The following is a 21,223-nucleotide window of genomic DNA, read 5'->3' on the forward strand; positions in this document are numbered from 1 at the left end:
TAGATAGATAGATAGATAGATAGATAGATAGATAGATAGATAGTCCAAAATGTTGCTTACTTTATATTTAAATGGTCCTCCTTTGCTCTCACAGTTACATAACACTGCCACATTCAAGCATATAAAGGACTGTTATTTTAGGGCTTGCAACTATTTTCATTATTGAGTAATAAGTCAATAAGTCAGTTTTTCTATTAACTCATTTAATCTCAGATTTTTCATGTGTCATGATCATGTGTCATTAGTAACCCTTTGAAATAATCAATATTTATTTTTTATTTTTAAATTTCCATGGAAAAGTAGGTCATTTTTTCCTCTCATCAATATATACTCAATACCCAAATTTATTAAAAAAGGAAAACTAAACACTGACATAAGTACTCAAATCCTTTACTGTGACACCTGAAATTTAGCTCAGGTTAATAGCTGCCAGTTAATTTTATGTCAAATCGCTAATCTATTAATTGTCTAATTGTCAGAACATTATTTTAAGGGTGTGTGTATGTATGGATTAAAAATGATTAATGTTTTTTTCCATGGATCATCTTATATTTGAGAGTTTTTTGTGTGGTTTTCTTTAGGGGTGCTTGTATGAGCTAATGGTTGTCCTGTAGTAAATAGTTTTTCCTGGTTGTATCAATCCGCCTGGGTTGAGCGGATTAATACAAATTCTGAAATTACTTATAAATTGGACATATTGATCTACTGTTCCCACAGACTGGGAAAATTTCTTTTACAGATGGGGGTGGGGGTTGTTTTCCCAAACAGAAACCTGTGTCTCATCATTGAGATAAGTGAGTCATCACTGATACATTGCCCAAGACAGCCTGAGGATAATATAAGATACTAAAAATAAGGCTGTATGAAACCTGTATGAAATGAATATATTCATATTTTACTACATAAAAACAATTAGCTCTTTATATACTGTGGGACATCTCGTTTTCCATGAAAAGAGATTTTTAAAAAAAACACATAGTTTTCACCTGTGGCAGGTAAACAGGAAGTCGCTACAGGTGTATGCGGGGTGGAGACACGCCCGTAGAAACCTGAGGCTCCCGGAAAAAGTTTTTTTTTTTTCTCCGTTGTGGTTACGTAGAAGTCGACATATTCTGGTCAGACAGACACTTGTCAACATCTCGACCTGAGCGGAACCGGCCTTTAATAACTACAGAGAACATTTGTCTTCGTTGCTATCTTTTTTAGTGTAGATATTTGTATTTTTGTTCGTAGGTTCAATTCGTTGACAGACGCAAGAATCATCTCTTGCGACAAGGCCTGCAGGTTCACCTCGGAAAACTACCTGCGGGAAGCATCAACACTACAAGAGGTAAAAAAAATAAATAAATAAGAAGAGGAGAAGGAGGCAAAAGAAGAAGGTGTCTGTCGTCGTCTTGGTTTAAATTTCAGCGGTTTAGTCCGGGTATTGATCCCTGATGGACTACATGGACAGTGGACTGAGATACACACCAAACTCGGTGAGAAACTACTACTACTACAGCCTATGTACTTCTAGTGAAACCTTGGTGGTGGCGCAGTTTTATCCTGTGAATTTTTGAATAGATTATTGTATTTACAAAAGGTGTGTCACCTTTAAAACACTGACATTGACGGGTGTGTATTTGTGGGACCGTGGGGAGCATCTGAAAGTGAACCAAACTACTGCAGAGATAAACCTTATTACACATGTTTGGGTCTTAGATAAATGAACCTTCCCACAACAAACCAGTCAGACAGAGATAGAGATCACTTGTGTTGTCATTTTACACACATATTCTACTTGAAAGGATGTAACTATAACCAAACAGTTGGGGTTCTTATACCTCGCCCGTCTTATCACCATCACACTGGTTTGCCTAAAGACAAATATGTTACTGAATGAAAAAGTAACCCAACACTCAACAGCAGGAAGAAAAAACGCCTTCACTTCTTCGCCAGGCTTCTGGTGTTATGCAGTTACAGGCTGTGTCAACAGCTTGTGCTGCTCTTTGGGTGAATTTTTCAACTTCTTATTCCCATAGAAATAAAAACCCCTAAAGTTCAAACTTCATGATTCTTAAGAGCAAAGCAAACATCTCTCCTGAGCCTGCACTATCTTTAATTTCTGTTCTGTGCCTGGGTCAGGACAACAGTGCACATTGCAGTAGGTAACCATAGGATACATGTGTCTAATCTTTCTTTTCATTAAGAGCAGAAGAGGAAATATCAGAAATCAGAATATTTTTATGGGTCTCGTGTTCTTTAGCTTGTGGCGTAACCACCGAATTTCCTGTAACAGGTTTGAGACATCCTGCAAACAAACAAACCCTAACTACAAGTTAGCACCATGACAAAAAGCGCTGCAGTATCTTCCTACCTGCACACCACAGCACATAATTCTCCTAAACAATTCAACCTTTAATCCGACTCCAATTTTTTTTTTCTTTCAATGGATAATTTAGAAATAGTGATTTTAAAGTGAATCTTTGGGAATGCTGACATAAAAACATCTGAATAGAGAAGTATTTAGAGTATTTTCTGGTCTCTTGACTCATCTATGACAGAGTTCAATATCTTTAAGTTGTGGACAAAATGACGGCATTTTATGATGCCATCAACATTTTTCAACCAACAACTGACTGATGAGTTGCTAATGAAAATAATAGTTAAGCGCAGCCCCTAGTTTGGAGCATCCCAGGTGTCATCATTGAAAGTCTTCAGAATGCATGCAGCCATCATTGAGACCTGGAATTCCTCCAGGTCCCGCCGCCATGTTGGGACTTGTTCACTTGAGTCCTCCTGTCATGTAGACTTACATTCAAGATTACTCCATACATTCACAGTATACAGTGATATCAGTGCTGTTTTAAACAAATTATGATTACATGATGTTTATTAAGCTTTACATCACTGTTGTCCACTAGAGTAATAAGCAAGATGGACTTTTTTTTTATTAATGATGACATTGATGAAAACACATGAAGACTGAGAAATTGCTTACAAGCCCATTGAAGATTTACCCTTAAATTACAGGCTTCACAAGGAGTTAATGGATATTATTTGAGGACTTATGTTTTTACAATAACTGCAGTTCTGACTACTTTGTAAATAATTTATGGACAAGAATACTTCATCTTGTTTATGAGGAGATGTTGTGTTATGACATATTTTCACTGTTTCCTAATTTAGAATCCAATTCTATTTAATTAGTAAAAATTAAATTTAAAGAAATTAAATGTAAAATTTAAAGAAAACACCTCAGGCAGTGAATTCATGATCCGTGTAATATTTGTTTAATAAACAAGATGGAACCATACATGGGGAAAATAAGAGGAATATTTGTTCCACAGCCTTTAAAATTATAATTTGATGTGACAAATATAAAACCTGCACTTTCAAAATGACTATTCTGTTACAGTAATACATTTTATGCTTAAGTTGTCACCAGGTGCTGAGTAAATCATTCATGTCAGTCAATATGAGTATCAGGTTTAAACAGGTGGAAAGAAAGCATTTCCCTTGGTTTATAATGGTGTCAGATGATCTTCCAGTAAGCACCTTGTAACTGTAAAATTAACAGGCACAAAATCAAGGTCATGGAAATGACTTTTGAATTTCTCTGGACACCCCCAAAGCTTTTTGTTGGCCCATGAAGTCCGATCCAGTTTTTCAGGGGCCTTTAATTTTATACTCCAGTACAGAGATCACTCAGAGACTTCTTGTGTTCCACTTCAGACCTGTGGGTAGTTTGCTCCCAGCAGGTTTGACAGGATTTTACACGGTGAAACCTTTGTACTCCCCCACCCCCCTCTCTCTCTCGCCTCTTAAAGTTAACCACAGAGCTCTGACTCATGCTCAAAGTTTCCTTCTAATTAATTATAGTAACAGTACAAGACACTGAAACTGTCCTTTCTGCATTTTTTATGCTCAGATTTTGAATGAAAATTTGTTCAGATTGTTTTCCATTGAAAAGCTATTTGACAAAGAAATGTTGTCAGTATTTCAGGACACAGTAGTTGCACATAGTCTATTTCTGTAGTTGTCCATTGGCTGGGACATTCCTAAAATGCACAAGTAACTACTTGCTATCTGCTCCTGTCACTAATCTTCAGCTGATGATCTACTCAGATACAAAAAGCCACAGTTTGTTCATAATGTCTTACAAAACAGTCAGTAAAGTGATATCCTTTGTGATTCCATTTTATGTCAATAAAGTGGAATACGTTTCCTGTGAAATGTTTTTTGGAGATTCAAAACTTGATGCGGATTATGTTTCTTGACCTCTAGTTTTATGCTCTAATCACTCTCTGTCTGTCCTCTAGGACAAAGACTGGGACACTTCTGTCCAGTTCCTGCCAGCATCAGATAACAAAAAGCTTGAGAAGAAAAAGGGTCCAGGAAAAATTGGTGCTGTGATCGGTGTGGTGATCTTTGCTGCTGTTATTGCACTTATGACCGGACTGCTGGTCTGGCATTTCCACTGTGAGTACCCTCCCTTGAAATAGCAAGCGCTTAATGAAAAAAGAAAACAAACTTTGAAGTAACTTCATCACAATGATAGACACAGCTATGTAATGCCTGATCTGGCTATCAGCTATCATTTATCGAATTAATAATAAAAGATGATTCGATTTTTTTCACTGTTTTTTCAAACTACACATATCTTATACACTTTTTTTTTTTTAATATTAGAAATGCTTAGCACAACACCCAGCCACCAATCCATAATCCTCATAAACTAGTTTCTTTCAAAAAGAAAATCATTAGATTTTGTTAGAATCAGTATCTGGTATCTAGTGTGTATTAATAAAGTTAGTATTGATAAATTGTTTTCATTCAGGGTAGGGCGGCAGTTGAAGAGAAAGTAGTTAAAAAAGCTTATGACATTGTTATGAAATATTTCAAAAAAAAAAATACTGGATACACTATAAAAGACTTGTTTCCTGATCTAATAGTTCTCTGTATTTCATCGATGTCTGTTGCTAAATTTTGAGATATCTTGTTAACAAACAAACAGGACCAATAACTGACTTCTTTAGAGCAGGTAAAAGATGTAGATCAAAAGAAAGGAAAAAAATGTTCATTTTGTTGTCTACTATCCCTTTGATAAAATAAAAACACATAAGCATGCATTTGATAAACGATGTAATGTTCATTGGCAAGTCAGAGCACAGTGCACCAATATTCTGTTTGTCTTTTTGCACATGCAAATAATTGAAACCTAGCAGGAGAAATAAAAGGTACGTCAGTTAAAACAAATCACCATGAAGAGGAGAAAAAAAATTGTAGACACACATAAAATAATCAAAAGCCCAAATTATTGAAGACTATAGCACTGTCACTTTACAAAAAAGCAGGAGGAGATCAAATAACAAATTGTCTGTGTGATCCCGCAGTCCGTAAAGATGTGCGGATCAAGAAGATGTACAGCGGCTCCATGCGGATCACCAACCAGGTGTTTGAAAACGCCTATGAGAACGCAAACAGCTCTGAGTTCAAGGCGCTGGCAAAACAGGTGACTGCACAGGTAAGACTGCCGCTCAGGCCTCCACTTCCATGTCCTCAGAAATTAAGCTCATGTCATCTCCATCTCCATCTCAGCTGTGTGTTTTTCTGTCATTCATGCTCTGTTGTGGTTATGTTCCTGTGTCTTTCAGCTTAAAGCCATCTATTCCAAAAGTCCACAGCTGGCCAAATACCATGTTGGTTCTGTAGTTCAAGCTTTCAGGTAAAGCAGTGAGCTATAAGTCATTTGTAATCAGCTTTAATTATTAGCTCTTGGCACCTTGGCGTTGCTTCATGCAGATCTAATAGCCCCACTAATTATAACATGTTACAAATTTCTTAACATTTTCTGGTATTAAAATTCCAAATTCAGATAACTATGTACACACGCTCTGCTTTTGACTGCCAATGTTTTTTTGATGGATGTGATTTACTTTCATCCTCAGTTTGTCAGTTAATTTTAGCTCAAATTATATCAGTCTGTAATATTATCAATCACCAACTTACACTATTTAATATAAGATAATATAAAACCCTCATATATCAGCACACATGCGTGGATCTGACCCTTTTAATGCAGTGATGTTGTTTTTTTTGACAGTTTGCTTTGCCTTAATACTGTTTTTCTCCTTGTCTCATTGCTCTTAGTGAAGGCAGCGTCATTGCCTACTACCTGACTGAGTTCCGCGTCCCCACAGGCCAAGAGGCAGCTGTTGACAAGGCCATGGCTTCAATAGAAACTCTGGTGGACAAAGAGCAGCGCACCGTGAAAAGACCTGGCAACTCTCTGGTCCTTGCAGATGTGGTGTCTTCAGGTAGAGTCAGAGCAGAGGAAGGCCATACTGCCATCAGTCGTCAAGTTTCTGTCCTGTTTTTTTAAGCTTCGCCGTCAATACCCTCATCTTACTTATGTCTGTGTTCTTTGTTTCTTTTGTTTCATCTCACAGAGCTTGATACCCGCCTGATTTCAACATCATTCAGCCGTGAGTGCTCAGCTTGCCTTTTATCATTTATTTTACCAGAGATGCCCTTGACAACCCATTTATATACATATAAAACAGCAAACATTTGAAAAAAGAGATTTGAAACATGTTTCCATGGCTGAGACCATTATTGATTATTGTCTGTTCCCACTAATAACATGAGGACATTTTTATGAGAATAAAGTCAGCTGAGAAGTAATAGATATTTGTTTGCAGTCTATCTCTCTACCCCAGCAAAAATGAAGAATTATGAAATTTATATTTTCAGAAAATTATATTCTGATTGGCATGACCAACATGCAGTCTAGTCATATTTGGGCATGCATTACATAATGTTACATAATATTATATCTCATGAGTTTTACTGAGAAACTCAATACTGAAGCAGCTTTTGAAATGCATGCAAAATATTATTTTTCTGTATTTTGTCAAACTATCATTGTAACTTCATTAATATGGAATAAGAATATGTAGCTCAGCGTTTCTTTACATTCTGTAAATGACAAAAAATTAAGTACAAACAATGGTCACAGTTGCAGGTTATGATGAAGTTGTGCATTTGCATAGTAAACATTAACATATCAGGATCTGTTTATAAACACCTCATAATTTTATTTGTATTCAGATAAGTGGTCTATTGCAGTGATTGTAACAAATTTGAGTGTGAACTCCACTAAACATCATTGTTTTTGTCTCAGGATTTTTCAGGTTTTCAGAACATACAAAGACCAATCAGATAGATGAGATCCAGTCCCCTGGCTTCCCTAACAGCCCTTATCCCCCCAACACCTTCATCCAGTGGCAGCTGAGAGCAGACCCGAGCTATGTCATCAAGCTTGAGTTTGATACAGTGAATCTGGAGGAGGACTGCAAGAATGACTTTGTCAAAATCTACGATTCCCTGGTCGCCATTGAGAGCCGTGTTATGGACGAGTGAGTTTGCCCTTTGCCTCATCTGTTTACAGCTTTAACATACCTGCCTTGTGCGCCCTTATTTTCATACAGTGGCACACTATACATGCCTTTAGATTTGGATAGAGAGGACTTTAACTTGTATATAAGGCCCTCTGCTGGTCAGATTCTGTGCTTCTGGTGGACCATTATACAGTATATAAAGTTGCAGTTGCCAAACGTTGCCTGGGTTAAGCTTCATGCTAGAATTATGGCACATGAAAAATGACAGTTTAGTCTAAATCTGGGAGCAACTCAGCTCAGCAGTTTCATGTGTGTCATCATTACTGGAGTGACAAAATACTAATAAATAAAATGTTATATAAGCAACCCAAATTGTCACATGACACACATCCAAAGTAAATATGTTGCTCTTGAATTAATTCAAGGCCATGTCTTTCCACAGGCAACCACTGTCAGAATGTGAAAACACAGTTTAAAGAAACCTGCATCATATAATTAAGACAAATTTCCACTCAGGTGGATGATAAAGTTAAACTTATATCACATGTATGATTTTTGAGAAGCGGCCAGTGTCATCCTGATGTATTAATCAGGGAACAATGCGTATAGGAAAGTTAAGTTGTCTTGTCTTTTTTTTTTTTCTCTACAGGATATGTGGTTACTATTCACCCAGTGAACCTCTGACCTTTCTATCATCGGGCAACGTCATGTTGGTGACGATGGCCACAAATGACAAGAAGAACTACCCAGGTTTTAGAGCAAAAGTCTCACAAGTCCGAAAGGGAAGTAAAGGTAGAGGGACTTATGTTTGTGATTGTAGCTCACTTGAGCCTCTTTGCTACAAGCCACACCATAAATGTCTAATATTTGTGCTAATACTTACACTTTGCATTTTCTTTAACAGGCACATCATGTGGTGGCCAGCTGACAGGCGAAAAAGGCACCTTCTCTTCTCCCAACTTCCCAAACTACTACCCTCCTCGAACTTCATGTCAGTGGTCAATCGAGGTGAGATGTCTGCATTTGATCTACATCCCACTCTGCCATTTCATATGTTTCACACAGGTTTCTGTTCTGTTCTGTCATTTAGTATTTGCTTGTCTCTCCCAACCATTAAGGTCCCTAAAGGTAAGGCAGTGAAGGTGACGTTCAATAAGTTCCTCATGTCTGAGCCCGGGCAGGGAAAAGACTGTCGCAAGGACTACGTGGAGATCAATGGAAAGAAGTGAGTCCATGCTTGTACATAGAAAAACCAGGTAAGGATTACACAACAGAGCAGACATGTAACTGCTTGTGTGTCTCATCCTCAGACTGTGTGGAGATCAACCTGTAGGAACAGTGACAGAAACTAGTGACACCAACAAAATGAGCGTGGTGTTTTTCTCTGATGCCTCCTATGTAGACAAAGGTTTTGATGCATCGTTTGAGGCCATTGACGTCAAAGACCGTAAGTGACACAATTTCTTCCAGATAATGATCATCCCTTAACATCAGGAAAGTGTATCTCACATTCACCCTGTTATCCACAGCTTGTCCAAAGCAGTTCCAGTGCAACAATCAGCGCTGCATTAAGTTAGACCTCAAATGTGATGGCTGGAATGACTGTGGAGACATGAGTGATGAGATAAACTGCAGTGAGTACTATTAAGTCAAATTATACTCTTGGTTTCAACTACTTTTTCTATTTACTTTGTATATCATTAACAAACAAAATGAGTCAGATATGTAATCATTTCTTCTTTTTTTTTTAACTGTATTTTCCTCCAGAGTGCAGTGCAGAGAGTATCAACTGTAAAAATGGATTGTGTAAGCCTGTCTTCTGGAAATGTGATGGCATAAATGACTGTGGAGACGGCACAGATGAGCTAAACTGTGGTAAGACCCGCTGATGCAGATGAAGGACGTAGTATTTTACATGAGCATCAGTTTTCCTATACACACGTCTTTTCTTTTTAAGGTGGTTGTAAAGCTGGACAAGTAGCATGCAAGAATAACAAATGTGTCTCAGAGAAGAATCGCTGTGATGGTAGGGACGACTGCGGGGATGGGTCAGACGAGCTCAACTGTGATAGAGGTAAGACTAGTTTTATCTAAACTAAACTGCAAAAATGCATCCAGACATGAAGAACCAGATTTATGTAACAAGGAGAGACTCTATTTATCAAGTCTGATTCTTCTTTCTTTCTTTCTTTCTTTAGGCTCTGATATATCCTGCACTGATCTTACATACAGATGTAAAAACAATAAATGCATCAGTAAAGTGAACCCAGAATGTGACGGCACACAGGACTGTGACGATGGATCGGACGAGGAGAACTGCGGTATGTTGCAAGCAAGGTCTCAGTGGGCGCATGTCCTTTATGTCTGATTAAAAAGCTGTTATTATCTCCATCTGTGTTGTTTCACTCACATGACAAAACAAATGTAAACCTCCACCCAATTCAGAAACCACAACAAGCTGCAACAAGCCAGTCCAGTAAATGATTGATTGTTTGCTTTTCAGACTGTGGGAGGAGTATGTTCAAGACATCACGTATTGTGGGCGGTCAGGATGCAGAGGAAGGGGAGTTTCCCTGGCAGGTCAGCCTCCATGTCAAAAGTTACGGCCACGTGTGTGGAGCATCCATCATCAGTCCAAACTGGCTGGTCACTGCTGCCCACTGTGTGCAAGATGACGGAAGGACAAGGTAGAGTTTCAACCAGAAGTCTCTTTTTTTTTTTCTTTCTGCATAATGTGACAAATCAGGGCTCATACTCAACTGCTCTCCCTCTGAATAAGTAATGTGGTGTGAGATCTATTTGCAGCTCTCCCACTTTTTTAGAAGTCTGGTGATCATTCAGTTTCCATCTCACAGATATTAAGCAGATGCTGTTATTGAGAGGGAATCAAAATGAGTCCAGAAGTTTTAACATGAATTCAATTATTTTATCTTTATTCAAGGCCTTGAATAGTCTTAAATACAGTTAAATATGGTGTTTACTCAAACATAACAGAAACTGGTCATGTTATTGTTATGGGGGGGGGACTTAAATTAAGTCAGATAAAACTTAAGAACATGCTGAAAAGTCAAAAGTATTTAGTATTTAGTAATATTTACACACTTCTTTGAATCATTAGGACAAAACAACCCAGTTGGCAGTTCAAATATCTTGTCGCATGCAATGTGAAACCTTAGTCCTCTGTGTTTTTACTAACAATACGATGCTTGCTTGTGTGTGTAAACATTGTAACATGCTGTATACGAAATGTGGAGCTCCATCACAAGGCTTAAAAAACACATGTTGATATTTTGATTTTGTAGGCTTTTGTAATCACCTTCCAGTGGGATTTTTCTATCACAGCTGTCTTTTCAACAGTCACTTTACTTTGGATGCACTCTCAGTCATCACATACTTTGCCATTTAACTGTAACCATGAACAAGGTGTGAACCATCAGGCTTTAGTTTTCATATATCTTTTCTAATGTGATGCGTTTACCACATCATGTGCCTGTTTAATGGTTAGAGTTTAAGAATGAACTTTGTCATCATGGTTATGTGTGTGTGTGTGTGTGTGTGTGTCAGGTATTCCCAGCCTGGTACTTGGGAAGCTTACCTCGGCCTTCACACCCAGAGGAACGTTAATAGTGCCGTAGTGAAGAGGAACCTGAAGCAGATCATACCCCACCCTAACTACAACGCATATACCTTTGATAATGACATTGCCCTGATGGAGCTGGAAAGTCCTGTTTCTTACTCTGACTACATCAGGCCCATCTGCTTGCCAGCCTCCCAACATGATTTTCCAGTTGGAAACACTGTGTGGATCACAGGATGGGGCGCCACACGAGAAGGAGGTGAGTCCTGATGAACACTAAACTGTATTTTTCTTCTTTCAGTGAATACTGGTAGCCATTCATTCTGAAAATAATCAGTTATTGTTTCTTGTTTGTGTTTTTCTTAATTTACCAGTGATAAAGTAGTTTTGGTAGTAGCAACAGTCTCTCCTGATTTTACCAGATGTGCAGTTGCATCCCCTGGAGGTCAAATGGAATCTTTCAAATTTTAATTCCTAAATAAAGAAAATAATCAATTCATCCTAAAACACTTCAGGCATTGCTTTGCATATCTGTATGTAACTGTGATAAACATTATAACCTGTTGTGAATTTAATTTTTATCTGCAAATAAATGTCATGTAGTTGGTAACACGCACCATACAACTTAACTGTGGGCCTGCAGGAGGCAAACAGCAACTTTTCTCAGATGAAGGCCTGCCATTACTGGAGATTTTAATAAGCCCCAACCTGATAACAACCTGTGTGTTTGTTTGGGATTCAGGATTTGCTGCATCAGTGCTCCAAAAGGCCCAGGTCCGAATTATAAACCACTCTGTGTGTAACAATTTGATGGGCGGGCAGCTCACATCTCGGATGTTGTGTGCGGGAGTGCTGACCGGAGGAGTCGATGCTTGTCAGGTAATAAATGGCTCTTGACCCCCATGCCACCTTGTGCTCTATCTTCCTGTATATTCACCAGTTGTCTAAAAATGTAACTTGACTATTGTTAAATATAACCAGATGATAAAAGAGCATTGAGGCTTGTTCGGTTGCATATAATTCTATTCAGAATGACACCAAGTCCAGTTCCCTTCCCTCACTGTAAAAAAATAGGAAATGGAGCTTAGAGGAAATGAGCAAAACGACAAGAAAAGAAGTGGATATTAATTGTGCCCCCACGTAATGCCTCTATACTAACACATAGACCTGTGTGTGCATCTTTGTGTATTTGTCTGTTTTAGGGAGACTCTGGCGGTCCTCTGTCCAGTCCATCCAGCACTCGGATGTTCCTGGCAGGAGTGGTTAGTTGGGGTGATGGCTGTGCTCGCAGAAACAAACCTGGTATCTACACAGCAGTCACCAAATTCCGTGGCTGGATCAAGGAGAAGACAGGAGTTTAGACCACTGTGAACTGGCCAAACAAGGCTGAAGATATGGACATGATTACGTGGCTGATGAGAAGTACCACAGTGTGGACTGTTGCTTCAGTAAAACACCAGTCTGACTTTCCAGCTGACGTAGTAGCCACGACTCTCAGTCTAGCTGCGGTGGAAAATGCACTGTTTGCTTGACATTTTATTACATTCCACTGCAGTTTTATAAGGGCAGAGTTGATGAAATGTTTTTGAATGTAAATAAGCATGCTGTTTCTTTTTTGTTGTTGTTATTTTAGCGTGTTTTTATGGAGAACAATGTTATGTGTCGCACAATAAATGAATTTCAGGTTTGATTGTTACACGTTACATGTATGAAATGTGCATCCCTGTACTCTGTTGTCCCGTGTTTTATCAGAAGCCATCATAAGACTTTCCCACCACTTTTTCTTGTTGTATTTGTTATGGATTAAAAACAAAATGACAACAAGCTTATTCCATCTTACCTCCTATGGCTTGGTATACTATGCATTTTATTGTTGATTTTTAATCCAGCAGAAATCTCTGAAAGTTAGTGATAAGATTGTTGACTTGATTTTGACATTTTAACAGTTTTTTTTTTTTTATCAGCACTAAACTATCAACACTGTGTGAAATAGTAGGTTTTATTTGGTTTATTTTATTTTTATTTGTAATCTTTCATGTCTAATGGGCCAATATGAGTCTTCATCCCCTCAACACAATATTAGAACCAATCTGTTGTTTATAGTGTGTCTCAAATCTGTGTAAATGTGTATATCAGATGTTTTTAAATAAAATATTTCTAATATAACCTCTGCTTCTTTGCATCATGCATTGACCTGATTTAAGTGCTGCTATACATTTATCCTATGTCACCTAATTTAAACTGAACTCATGTTTGAACTGCTTTATATTAACAATTAAATAGTTATTTAAGTCACCACTTAAACATATTGTACAGACCAACACACTGTGTGGAGAGCCTGGAGGGAGATGAACACAATGTTTAGGATGGATATTACATGTGCAGAACAGAGAAATGAAATGATGGAATGTCAGAAAATTGTGCTCATTGTGGTCCAGATGTAAATTGTATTTTGTGCTGGTTAGATAATAAAATGTAATATCATAAATGATAGATGGATAGAGAGAGAGAGAGAGAGAGAGAGAAGCGGGGAAAGATATTCATCCCCGGAATACATATGAAGCTACTGATTTACCGGACGATTTTAAAGAACGGAGCGGAAACGGTCCCATCGTATTATTGTTCCCCTAGTCTCAGCAACACTAGCGGCTAAAATTGTCTTCTAGTCCTAACGTTATTACCCAGTGGCCTCAGATTTAGCCGTCTGAAACAACAGTGGGGACTTGTTCTTAGACAAATATCAGGCTCTGGTGTGAAATGGAAACCTGTAGTTTATCTAATTCAGAGGCAACGGTTAGGTTAATGAAGCTGCTACGCCTTTATAAAACCGTAAACGTGGATTTCGTTCATTGGCGCTGAGTAAACTGTAATCCTGTTTTGGAGTTGGAGGTGGCGAGTAACTTAGAGTGAATATGGATTCAGACAGGAGGAGAGACAGCCGGAGCTGGGACTGGGACAGTCCGCAGTGCCGAGCTCAACTGGACGAGATCTTTTTCCGCCAGCATGACTACATCCAGGCAGGCAGCCCGGAGCACAAAGAGTTCTGGGCTTTCTTTGACCGCTTCCAGAGGTTTAAAACAAAGAAAGACATGTCTGGGTCAGGGGGAGCCAGACGAAAGGAGGACAAAGAAGAAGGGAAAGACAGGGGAAAGACTGGAAAGGTAGATCTCGGCCTTCCTAAAGAGTATGATGCTCGCTACCGGATCAATGTGTCCGTGTGCACCAGGGACATTGAGGAGCGCCTGGGAAAGTCAGAGCACAGAAGCAGGCAGAGATCCTCAGGACCAGGCACTCAGGAGATCTCAGACTGCCGCCTGGCTCTCCTGCACTTCCTGGACTTCAGCCAGAGACAGAGCTTTGGCAAGCTGGCCAAGCTTCGCCAGGAGCAGAAGAACCTCCCCATCTTCCAGTACCGGGACAGGATAGTGGAGCTGGTGCGAAGTCACCCTGTGGTTGTGGTGGCAGGGGACACGGGCTGTGGGAAATCCACCCAAGTACCTCAGTATCTTCTCTCAGCTGGCTTCAACCACATAGCCTGCACTCAGCCTCGACGTATTGCCTGTATATCCCTTGCAAAGAGGGTCAGCTTTGAGAGTCTCAATCAGTATGGCTCAAAGGTTTGTCATCAGCAGGTTCCTATTTTGGTCAAAGCACCGACCAGACCACAGACTTGTCAGGTTGTTGTGTATGAACATTCTCAAAATGCAGTCTTAATTTTCAGGTGGGGTACCAAATCCGCTTTGAAACCACCCGGACCCCGGCCACCAAACTGCTGTTCCTGACCGAGGGGCTGCTGCTCCGACAGATCCAGCAGGACGGGACGCTGTCTCAGTACCAGGTGGTGATTGTGGATGAGGTCCACGAGAGACATCTCCACTGTGACTTCCTTCTCGGGGTCTTGCGCTCCCTGGTGGCTGAACGCCCGGACCTGCGTCTCATCCTCATGTCAGCCACCATCAACATCAAACTTTTCTCTGACTATTTTAGCAGCGCTCCAGTGCTGCAGGTACCAGGCAGGCTGTTTCCTATACAGGTGAGCAGGGGTCACACGTTAATCACTGATGTAAATATACATCTCAGTAGGTTGGCATGCTCAAAATTTAAAATAAAGATATTCTTGTCAGTAAATAAATGACATTCAAATATCCAATTGCTGTATAAATGTGAAGCATCAAACTAGGAAATTGTGTTTTAAAGGTAAACATCTCAGTGTTTTAGAGTCCAGCATTTTTTTCCTGTTTCCTGTCCTAAGGTGATATACCAGCCCATTCCACCTGAAGAGCAGCCGTCACGGTCAGAGAAACTGGATCCCAGACCATACCTGCGCATCCTGCAGGGCATCGATCAGCGTTACCCCCCAGAGGAGCGCGGCGATCTGCTCCTCTTCCTTAGCGGTGTGGCAGAGATCTCCACCATCCAGGAGGCCTGTCAGATTTATGCCACGCACACACGGCGCTGGATAGTCTTACCACTGCACAGCACACTCTCATCTGGCCCAGCAGGATAAGGCACAGTCAGCTTTGCTGGTTTTAGAGTGGACATATCATGTGTGAATCTGATATGTTATCCATAGTTTAGCAGTTCTAATTCTCTGTTATCTTGTTATTCCTCAGGTGTTTGACATTGCTCCTCCTGGGGTGAGAAAGTGCATCATCTCTACCAACATTGCTGAGACCTCAGTTACAATCGATGGCGTACGCTTTGTTGTCGACTCAGGTATAGAACTACTACTACATTCATAGAGATTAACCTTTTAAAATTGGCTGGGCCTACCAAAGAGTCCATACATACAAACTTAATTCTAAAGATACCATCTGTGAAGCTGAATTTTGGGGGAAAAGATGTTTACTTTATCATTAATGAAATCTGAATAGCAAATAGAAATAAACAGATAATATATATAGAACAACAGCCATATAAACTGACTGATTTGTTAATTGTTCTTTTATAGGAAAGGTAAAAGAGATGAGTTTTGATCCTAAGGCCAAGATGCAACGTCTGCAGGAGTTCTGGATCAGCCGAGCCAGTTCTGAGCAGAGGAAAGGTCGAGCCGGTCGTACGGGTCCAGGAGTGTGTTACCGCCTGTACGCCGAGTCTGACTACGATGCCTTCGCACCTTATCCTGTGCCTGAAATCCACAGAGTGGCTCTGGACTCCCTTATTCTCCAGGTCTCCAGCATAGCAGTTACTTTTAATTCTTAAGCTTCCATAGCTGAACGCGATCTTTATTTGTGCCGTTTTGTTCCTGCAGATGAAAAGCATGTGTCTTGGAGATCCACTTTCCTTTGTCTTCATCGATCCACCTCCAGCTGCCAGTATCCAGACTGCAGTTACTTATCTGAAAGAGCAGGGTGCACTAGATAACGCTGGTGAACTCACCTCTATTGGAAGGTTGCTGGCACAACTACCAGTGGATGTAGTCATAGGTAAGATTGCCTACACCAAAACCATATAGTAGTATGTTTACTTTTTTGTTTCTTCTTTTTTCCTCATAAAGCTAACAACAGAACATTGGTTAAATGAAGTGCATAAAATGACAGGGCTCCCAGGCATCATTTAAGGTTCAGTCTCTTTCGGTTGAGTGCTGCATATACAGTCGAAGCTTCAACCAAGACCTGCAACCAAGTGTGTGTGTGTGTTTGTGTTCGTTCAGGGAAGATGCTGGTACTGGGCTCATTGTTTAACCTTGTGGAGCCCGTGTTGACGGTGTCAGCAGCCCTCAGCGTGCAGTCACCTTTCCTGCGCAGCTCACAACACAATCCAGACTGTGCCACTGCCCGCCAGCCCTTGCACAGCAACCAGGGAGACCCTTTTACTCTGCTGAGTACCTTCAATGCCTGGGTGGAGGTCAGCAAGGGAAACATTGCGACAGTGGCTTTTTAATTTAAACAGGATTTGACACTCAGGATGGTCTTCATTTTACTTAAAACAATGTATGTTTGAGCTCAACAGGTGAAGGGAGAGAGAGGTGGTGGCTCAAGGAAGTGGTGCAGGAGGAGAGGCTTGGAGGAGCAGCGGTTATATGAGATGGTCAACCTACGCAGACAGTTCAAGGCAGGCTACTGACACACTAGTTCACACACTAAACTTTACAAGTTTTTAATGTGGGAATACTCTTTGTCAATATGACCTCCCTCCCCGGGTTAACAGGACTTGCTGAGGAGCCACGGCCTGCTGGAATCAGAGCACAGTGCTCCCTCTGATGGCGATCGTGGACAGCGCAGGGAGAGGCTTACGGAGAGGAGGAAGCTGCATCAGCTGAAGAGAGATCACGAGCAGCAGGAGGGCAGCAGACGTAAAGTCCTGAGGCTGGCTGAGGGCCAGGACGAAGAGTTGTCCTCAGGATCAGATACAGAGGAAAAAGGCAGAGGCAAGAAGGACAAGGAGGGATCAGAACAAAACATGGACATACAGGTGAACTCAGACTATGGTGTAACACTCACAAATAAGTTAACATATGTAAATCTATGTTGCAATACTGTATAATATATAGGGTTACAACTTCACTAACTGTTGGGGCTACCTGTAGTTAATACTGTATGCACACATCCTTAGAATGTTTTGTGTGGATAATATCTTTGTAAAAAGGGGGACAGGGTGGCAGATGTTTGTGTCTCTGTGTGTGTGTATGTTTGAGTGACTCGGAGCGATGTGTCTGTTTGGTCTTCAACAGGATGTGAAGTTCAAGTTGCGTCACAACGTGTCAAAGCTGCAGGAGGCGGTCAGCGTCAGTCAGGACTTGTCCTCCCGCCAGCAGGCTTTGCTTAAGCTGCTGCTTTGCCGAGGCCTCTACCCTCAGCTGGCGCTGCCCGATGAACACAACTCCACCCGTAAGGACTCCGAGCAGGTCAGGCCTAGTTTAATGACACAGTAACATGGAAAATCTTGTGTCAGTAAAGCAGTTGTGTCAGTGGTGATTGAAATAATGATGTAGGGTGATCAAAGCATTTCCATTTTCTTCCACTTTCTGATTTTACATTGTGTAGGTGTTTCACACAAAGAATAAGCAGGGAGTGGTGATCCACCCAACCAGTGTGTTTGCCAGTGACCCAGAGGTCTTACATGTGCCAGAGGATGACAGCAGAGAAATGGGTAAACCTCTGAAAAAAACTTCCTCACAAGTACTACTGTAGAATTTTCAAGCATAATCCATAAATAAATTACACAAAAAAATGACCCCTTTGTTAAAAGTGTTTGTATCACCTTTTTCACTCCACTGGTGTGGTTGATTCATGGATTTTATTTGAATGTTATAGCTCCACAGTAAAAGCCAAATCTGGAAAGAAGTTAAACAGTCAAGATAACACACAAAAAAACCCAAGAAGGGCTCATTTCCTGTTTCAAAAACAGACAGCAGTAACAGCAAAGTGGCCTGACAAGAGAGGCACATGCATGCAAAAAGTTCGGAGTCATGACTGGTATATATTTGCTGTTCATAAGAACAAAACACTGGGAGATAAATCCCGGAAACATTAGATCCACCATTACAAGATATTTGAACTTAAATGCCTAAATGATCAGTTTAGGTACTGGAGGCAGTGCACTCCAGAATGCTCCATATAATATTATTTAGTTTTCTCTTTATGTGTTTCTTCCGTTCACTCCTCTTATTGTGTGTGTCTCTCATTGTATCTCATCTGTCTCTCCCTCTTTGTCCCCGTTTCCTGCCTGCAGGGCCCGATCGACAGGACAGCAGCAGACACCAGCTGCTAGCCTTCGTCACTCTGTTGGAGACCAACAAGCCATATTTGTCCAACTGCGTGCGGGTTCCAGCGCTGCAAGTTAGTATCAGATGTGGGATGTTCGTCTTCCCACCACCAACTGCTAAATTTTTTCAGCAACCTGACACTGTGATGATAAACCCATATGATGTCGTTTTTGGGGTGATGTCATTACTGACTCAGAGCAGGACAAATAGTCAGTACAATTATGTTCTCCTCTGATCCATTATCAACACACTAGTTCCAGTATTGCAGTATTATTGGTACGCTTGGGTCAAGAAACACAGTTTTAATACATGTGGATTACAGGGTTCTTTTTTTTGTATGTGTGTTATTCTCTTCAGCACTTATGGTAAAAGAATTATATTTCAAAAACAGTTTTGAAAATACCCATCTTAGTGGGTATTTTACACAGGTATTGTTACCTTTAAATATCACTGTGGACCTTATTCTTATAATCTTTAAATTATAATCTTTAATAAAAGCTTTTTTTTTTTAAAGAACAACTTTCATCCAATTTCACATTTTGAAATATTAAATGTCACAAAGATACCTGTATGATATACCACCATTATTGTGGGAAACATATTTTTCTTTTATCGTGGTCTATTCCATAACTCCCAGCTCTGGTCACCTCTCACATGATGCACTAGTATTAATTCTCTGTGTTTCTCCATTAACTCACCAGGCTCTGCTGCTGGTAGCAAATTCTGTGGACAGTAATGCTGACTGTACGCGCCTGGTGGTGGACGGCTGGCTGGAGCTGGAGCTAAGGGAGCCGGAGGAGGCCCTGAAAGTGCTGTCCACTGCTCTGACTCTCAGGGCTGAGTGGGAGCGCCTCCTGCTGGCCCAGCTGGGTCAGAGCACAGTCGGGGGACCAGCAGGCCAAGGGGTGTCCCGCAGAGTCATGGAGAAGCTGAGCGACGGCCTGGTCCGCTTCGTGCTCTACACTGAGGTACCGATGCAGTGCTGACATGGGGGTTACAGTACAGTGAATGACATTTGAATTTGAAGAGTCACTGCCACTATCATTTGTTTGGGGATTTGAGGTTTTATGTGTGTCATTGATCATCTCTACATTCATTCTCAGCGACTCGGATCCTCATTATTTTTACAGTTTCATTTAATATACTTTTTCTTTTCTCTTCCTTCCCAGGTCAGTTACAGCCTACGGCGACTCACGGCTTTCCAGACCCAGAACCTGTACATCGGCCCTCAGTCTGAGTCGGAGCTGTCTCACAGCAAAGCTCCAGATCTAAACCCGCTGTTTCCAGGAGCAGAGGTCAAGCCACACCCCATTAAAGGAGGCCTGCGTGTCACCAGCTTCTTCACCTACAACTGTCTGGCTGTAAGTTTGTCTGAAACAGTGGCAAACTGGATCATCATCCTGTTTAGAGTTACATAGAAATGGAGAATAGTTTCTATGTCTATAAACTACAAGTGTGACAGTGCATATAAGACGCTTTTCAGTCCTTTTTTGTGGAGTTGCACAGTTGCTTACTGCTAGCCACAGTAGCCAGGGAGTGCAAAATCCTAATCTAGTGGTTTCCCTCATTCTTTGACTGATATGACCTATTAGAGGACTGGCTAAAGCCTCCATGTATGAAGTAGTGTTATACACTCTAGATGTATAAATAAAAGTCACAGTTCAGTAGTTTACAATTCAATTAAAAAAAAAAAAAAAAACAGACATTCCCTAACAAATTCCTTAACAAGATATTTATGGTTTAAAAAGGGAAATAAAATAATTGTTAGCTTCTTCTTGTAGCTGTCCTATAGATTCCATGTCTCAAACAGATAACAGACAGATGTGTTATTTTTCCTTAAATAAATATATAATTTGCAGTAAACTGACAAAAATATTATTAGTCATCAGTCCTTGTGTTTTCACTATATGATTTGCAGGACTCTAAGGATCTTTACAGTGAGTGTTTACGCACTTTCTGGAGCTGTCCTAACTGTGACCTCTACATGCCTCTGACTCCACTGGAGCGCATGCAGCACGAGGCCTCCTGCAGGCCAGCAGGAGAACAGCAGCAGTTGGAGGAAGGTCAGGAATTTCTGACACTCTTTGTTTTTGATATTAGATAACTTCAACACATGCACAAGGTGACATGTTCAGAAATCCGTGTTGATACATATAAGTTCGAAAGAGATAAACTAACTGAGGGTTTATGTCTCCAGAGCCAGCAGGTGGAAAGGCAGGCTCATCCTCAGTATCCAGTCTCACCAGAGTTTATCACTGTGATGTCTGCAATGAAGACTTGACCCTCACCCCCACTGAGATCCTCAAACATAAAAGGCAGCACATGTACTCCACCAAGTAACTGACCGCAGCACCCTAAAGGACAACAACTACAACATGTGTCTGTTCTGTTAAGGAGAATAAAGATTTTTCTAAATATAACATGTAACACTTTTAATTCCTTTTGTACTTGAGTAACTTTAAATTAAAGTGCTATTACTTGCCCCCCAAAGGTCACTGGATATATTTTGTGTAGCCTCCTGCATAGTTCTGTTCCAGTAGGAGATATCCACATTTG

General features: G+C 40.5%; 3 protein-coding genes across 3 annotated transcripts in view; all 3 read left to right on the forward strand.

Moving 5' to 3' along the window:
- b3gnt2l (UDP-GlcNAc:betaGal beta-1,3-N-acetylglucosaminyltransferase 2, like) overlaps positions 1-21,223 on the forward strand; it is a 79,951-nt gene that overhangs the window by 7,003 nt on the left and 51,725 nt on the right. The window lies entirely within an intron of this gene.
- Positions 1,066-12,917, forward strand: st14a (ST14 transmembrane serine protease matriptase a). The gene is made up of 19 exons (XM_018665451.2): positions 1,066-1,478; positions 4,302-4,461; positions 5,376-5,506; positions 5,637-5,707; positions 6,133-6,299; positions 6,432-6,467; positions 7,166-7,400; positions 8,032-8,174; positions 8,287-8,390; positions 8,501-8,607; positions 8,693-8,829; positions 8,912-9,016; positions 9,150-9,257; positions 9,340-9,456; positions 9,581-9,703; positions 9,886-10,069; positions 10,947-11,218; positions 11,702-11,838; positions 12,162-12,917. The coding sequence occupies exons 1-19, from the start codon at positions 1,437-1,439 to the stop codon at positions 12,318-12,320; spliced, it is 2,538 nt and encodes an 845-aa protein (XP_018520967.1). The 5' UTR covers positions 1,066-1,436; the 3' UTR covers positions 12,321-12,917.
- On the forward strand, positions 13,555-21,157 carry dhx34 (DEAH (Asp-Glu-Ala-His) box polypeptide 34). Its single transcript, XM_018665452.2, is given in 17 exon segments — positions 13,555-14,576; positions 14,681-14,992; positions 15,212-15,448; positions 15,450-15,467; positions 15,573-15,675; positions 15,911-16,128; positions 16,211-16,385; positions 16,613-16,806; positions 16,912-17,013; positions 17,110-17,373; positions 17,633-17,806; positions 17,946-18,051; positions 18,634-18,740; positions 19,369-19,635; positions 19,837-20,028; positions 20,586-20,730; positions 20,865-21,157. Coding segments are annotated over 17 exon segments (3,462 nt in total). The 5' UTR covers positions 13,555-13,871; the 3' UTR covers positions 21,008-21,157.

The sequence above is a fragment of the Lates calcarifer genome, linkage group LG21 (genome assembly GCF_001640805.2).
Source record: "Lates calcarifer isolate ASB-BC8 linkage group LG21, TLL_Latcal_v3, whole genome shotgun sequence".
NCBI lineage: Eukaryota > Metazoa > Chordata > Actinopteri > Centropomidae > Lates > Lates calcarifer.

Coding starts and splice junctions, on each gene's coding strand:
- st14a (XM_018665451.2), top strand. CDS start 1,437: ATGGACTACATGGACAGTGGACTGAGATACACACCAAACTCG. Junction 9,457..9,580: donor CGAGCTCAACTGTGATAGAG/GTAAGACTAGTT, acceptor TTCTTTCTTTAG/GCTCTGATATATCCTGCACT. Junction 10,070..10,946: donor CAAGATGACGGAAGGACAAG/GTAGAGTTTCAA, acceptor TGTGTGTGTCAG/GTATTCCCAGCCTGGTACTT.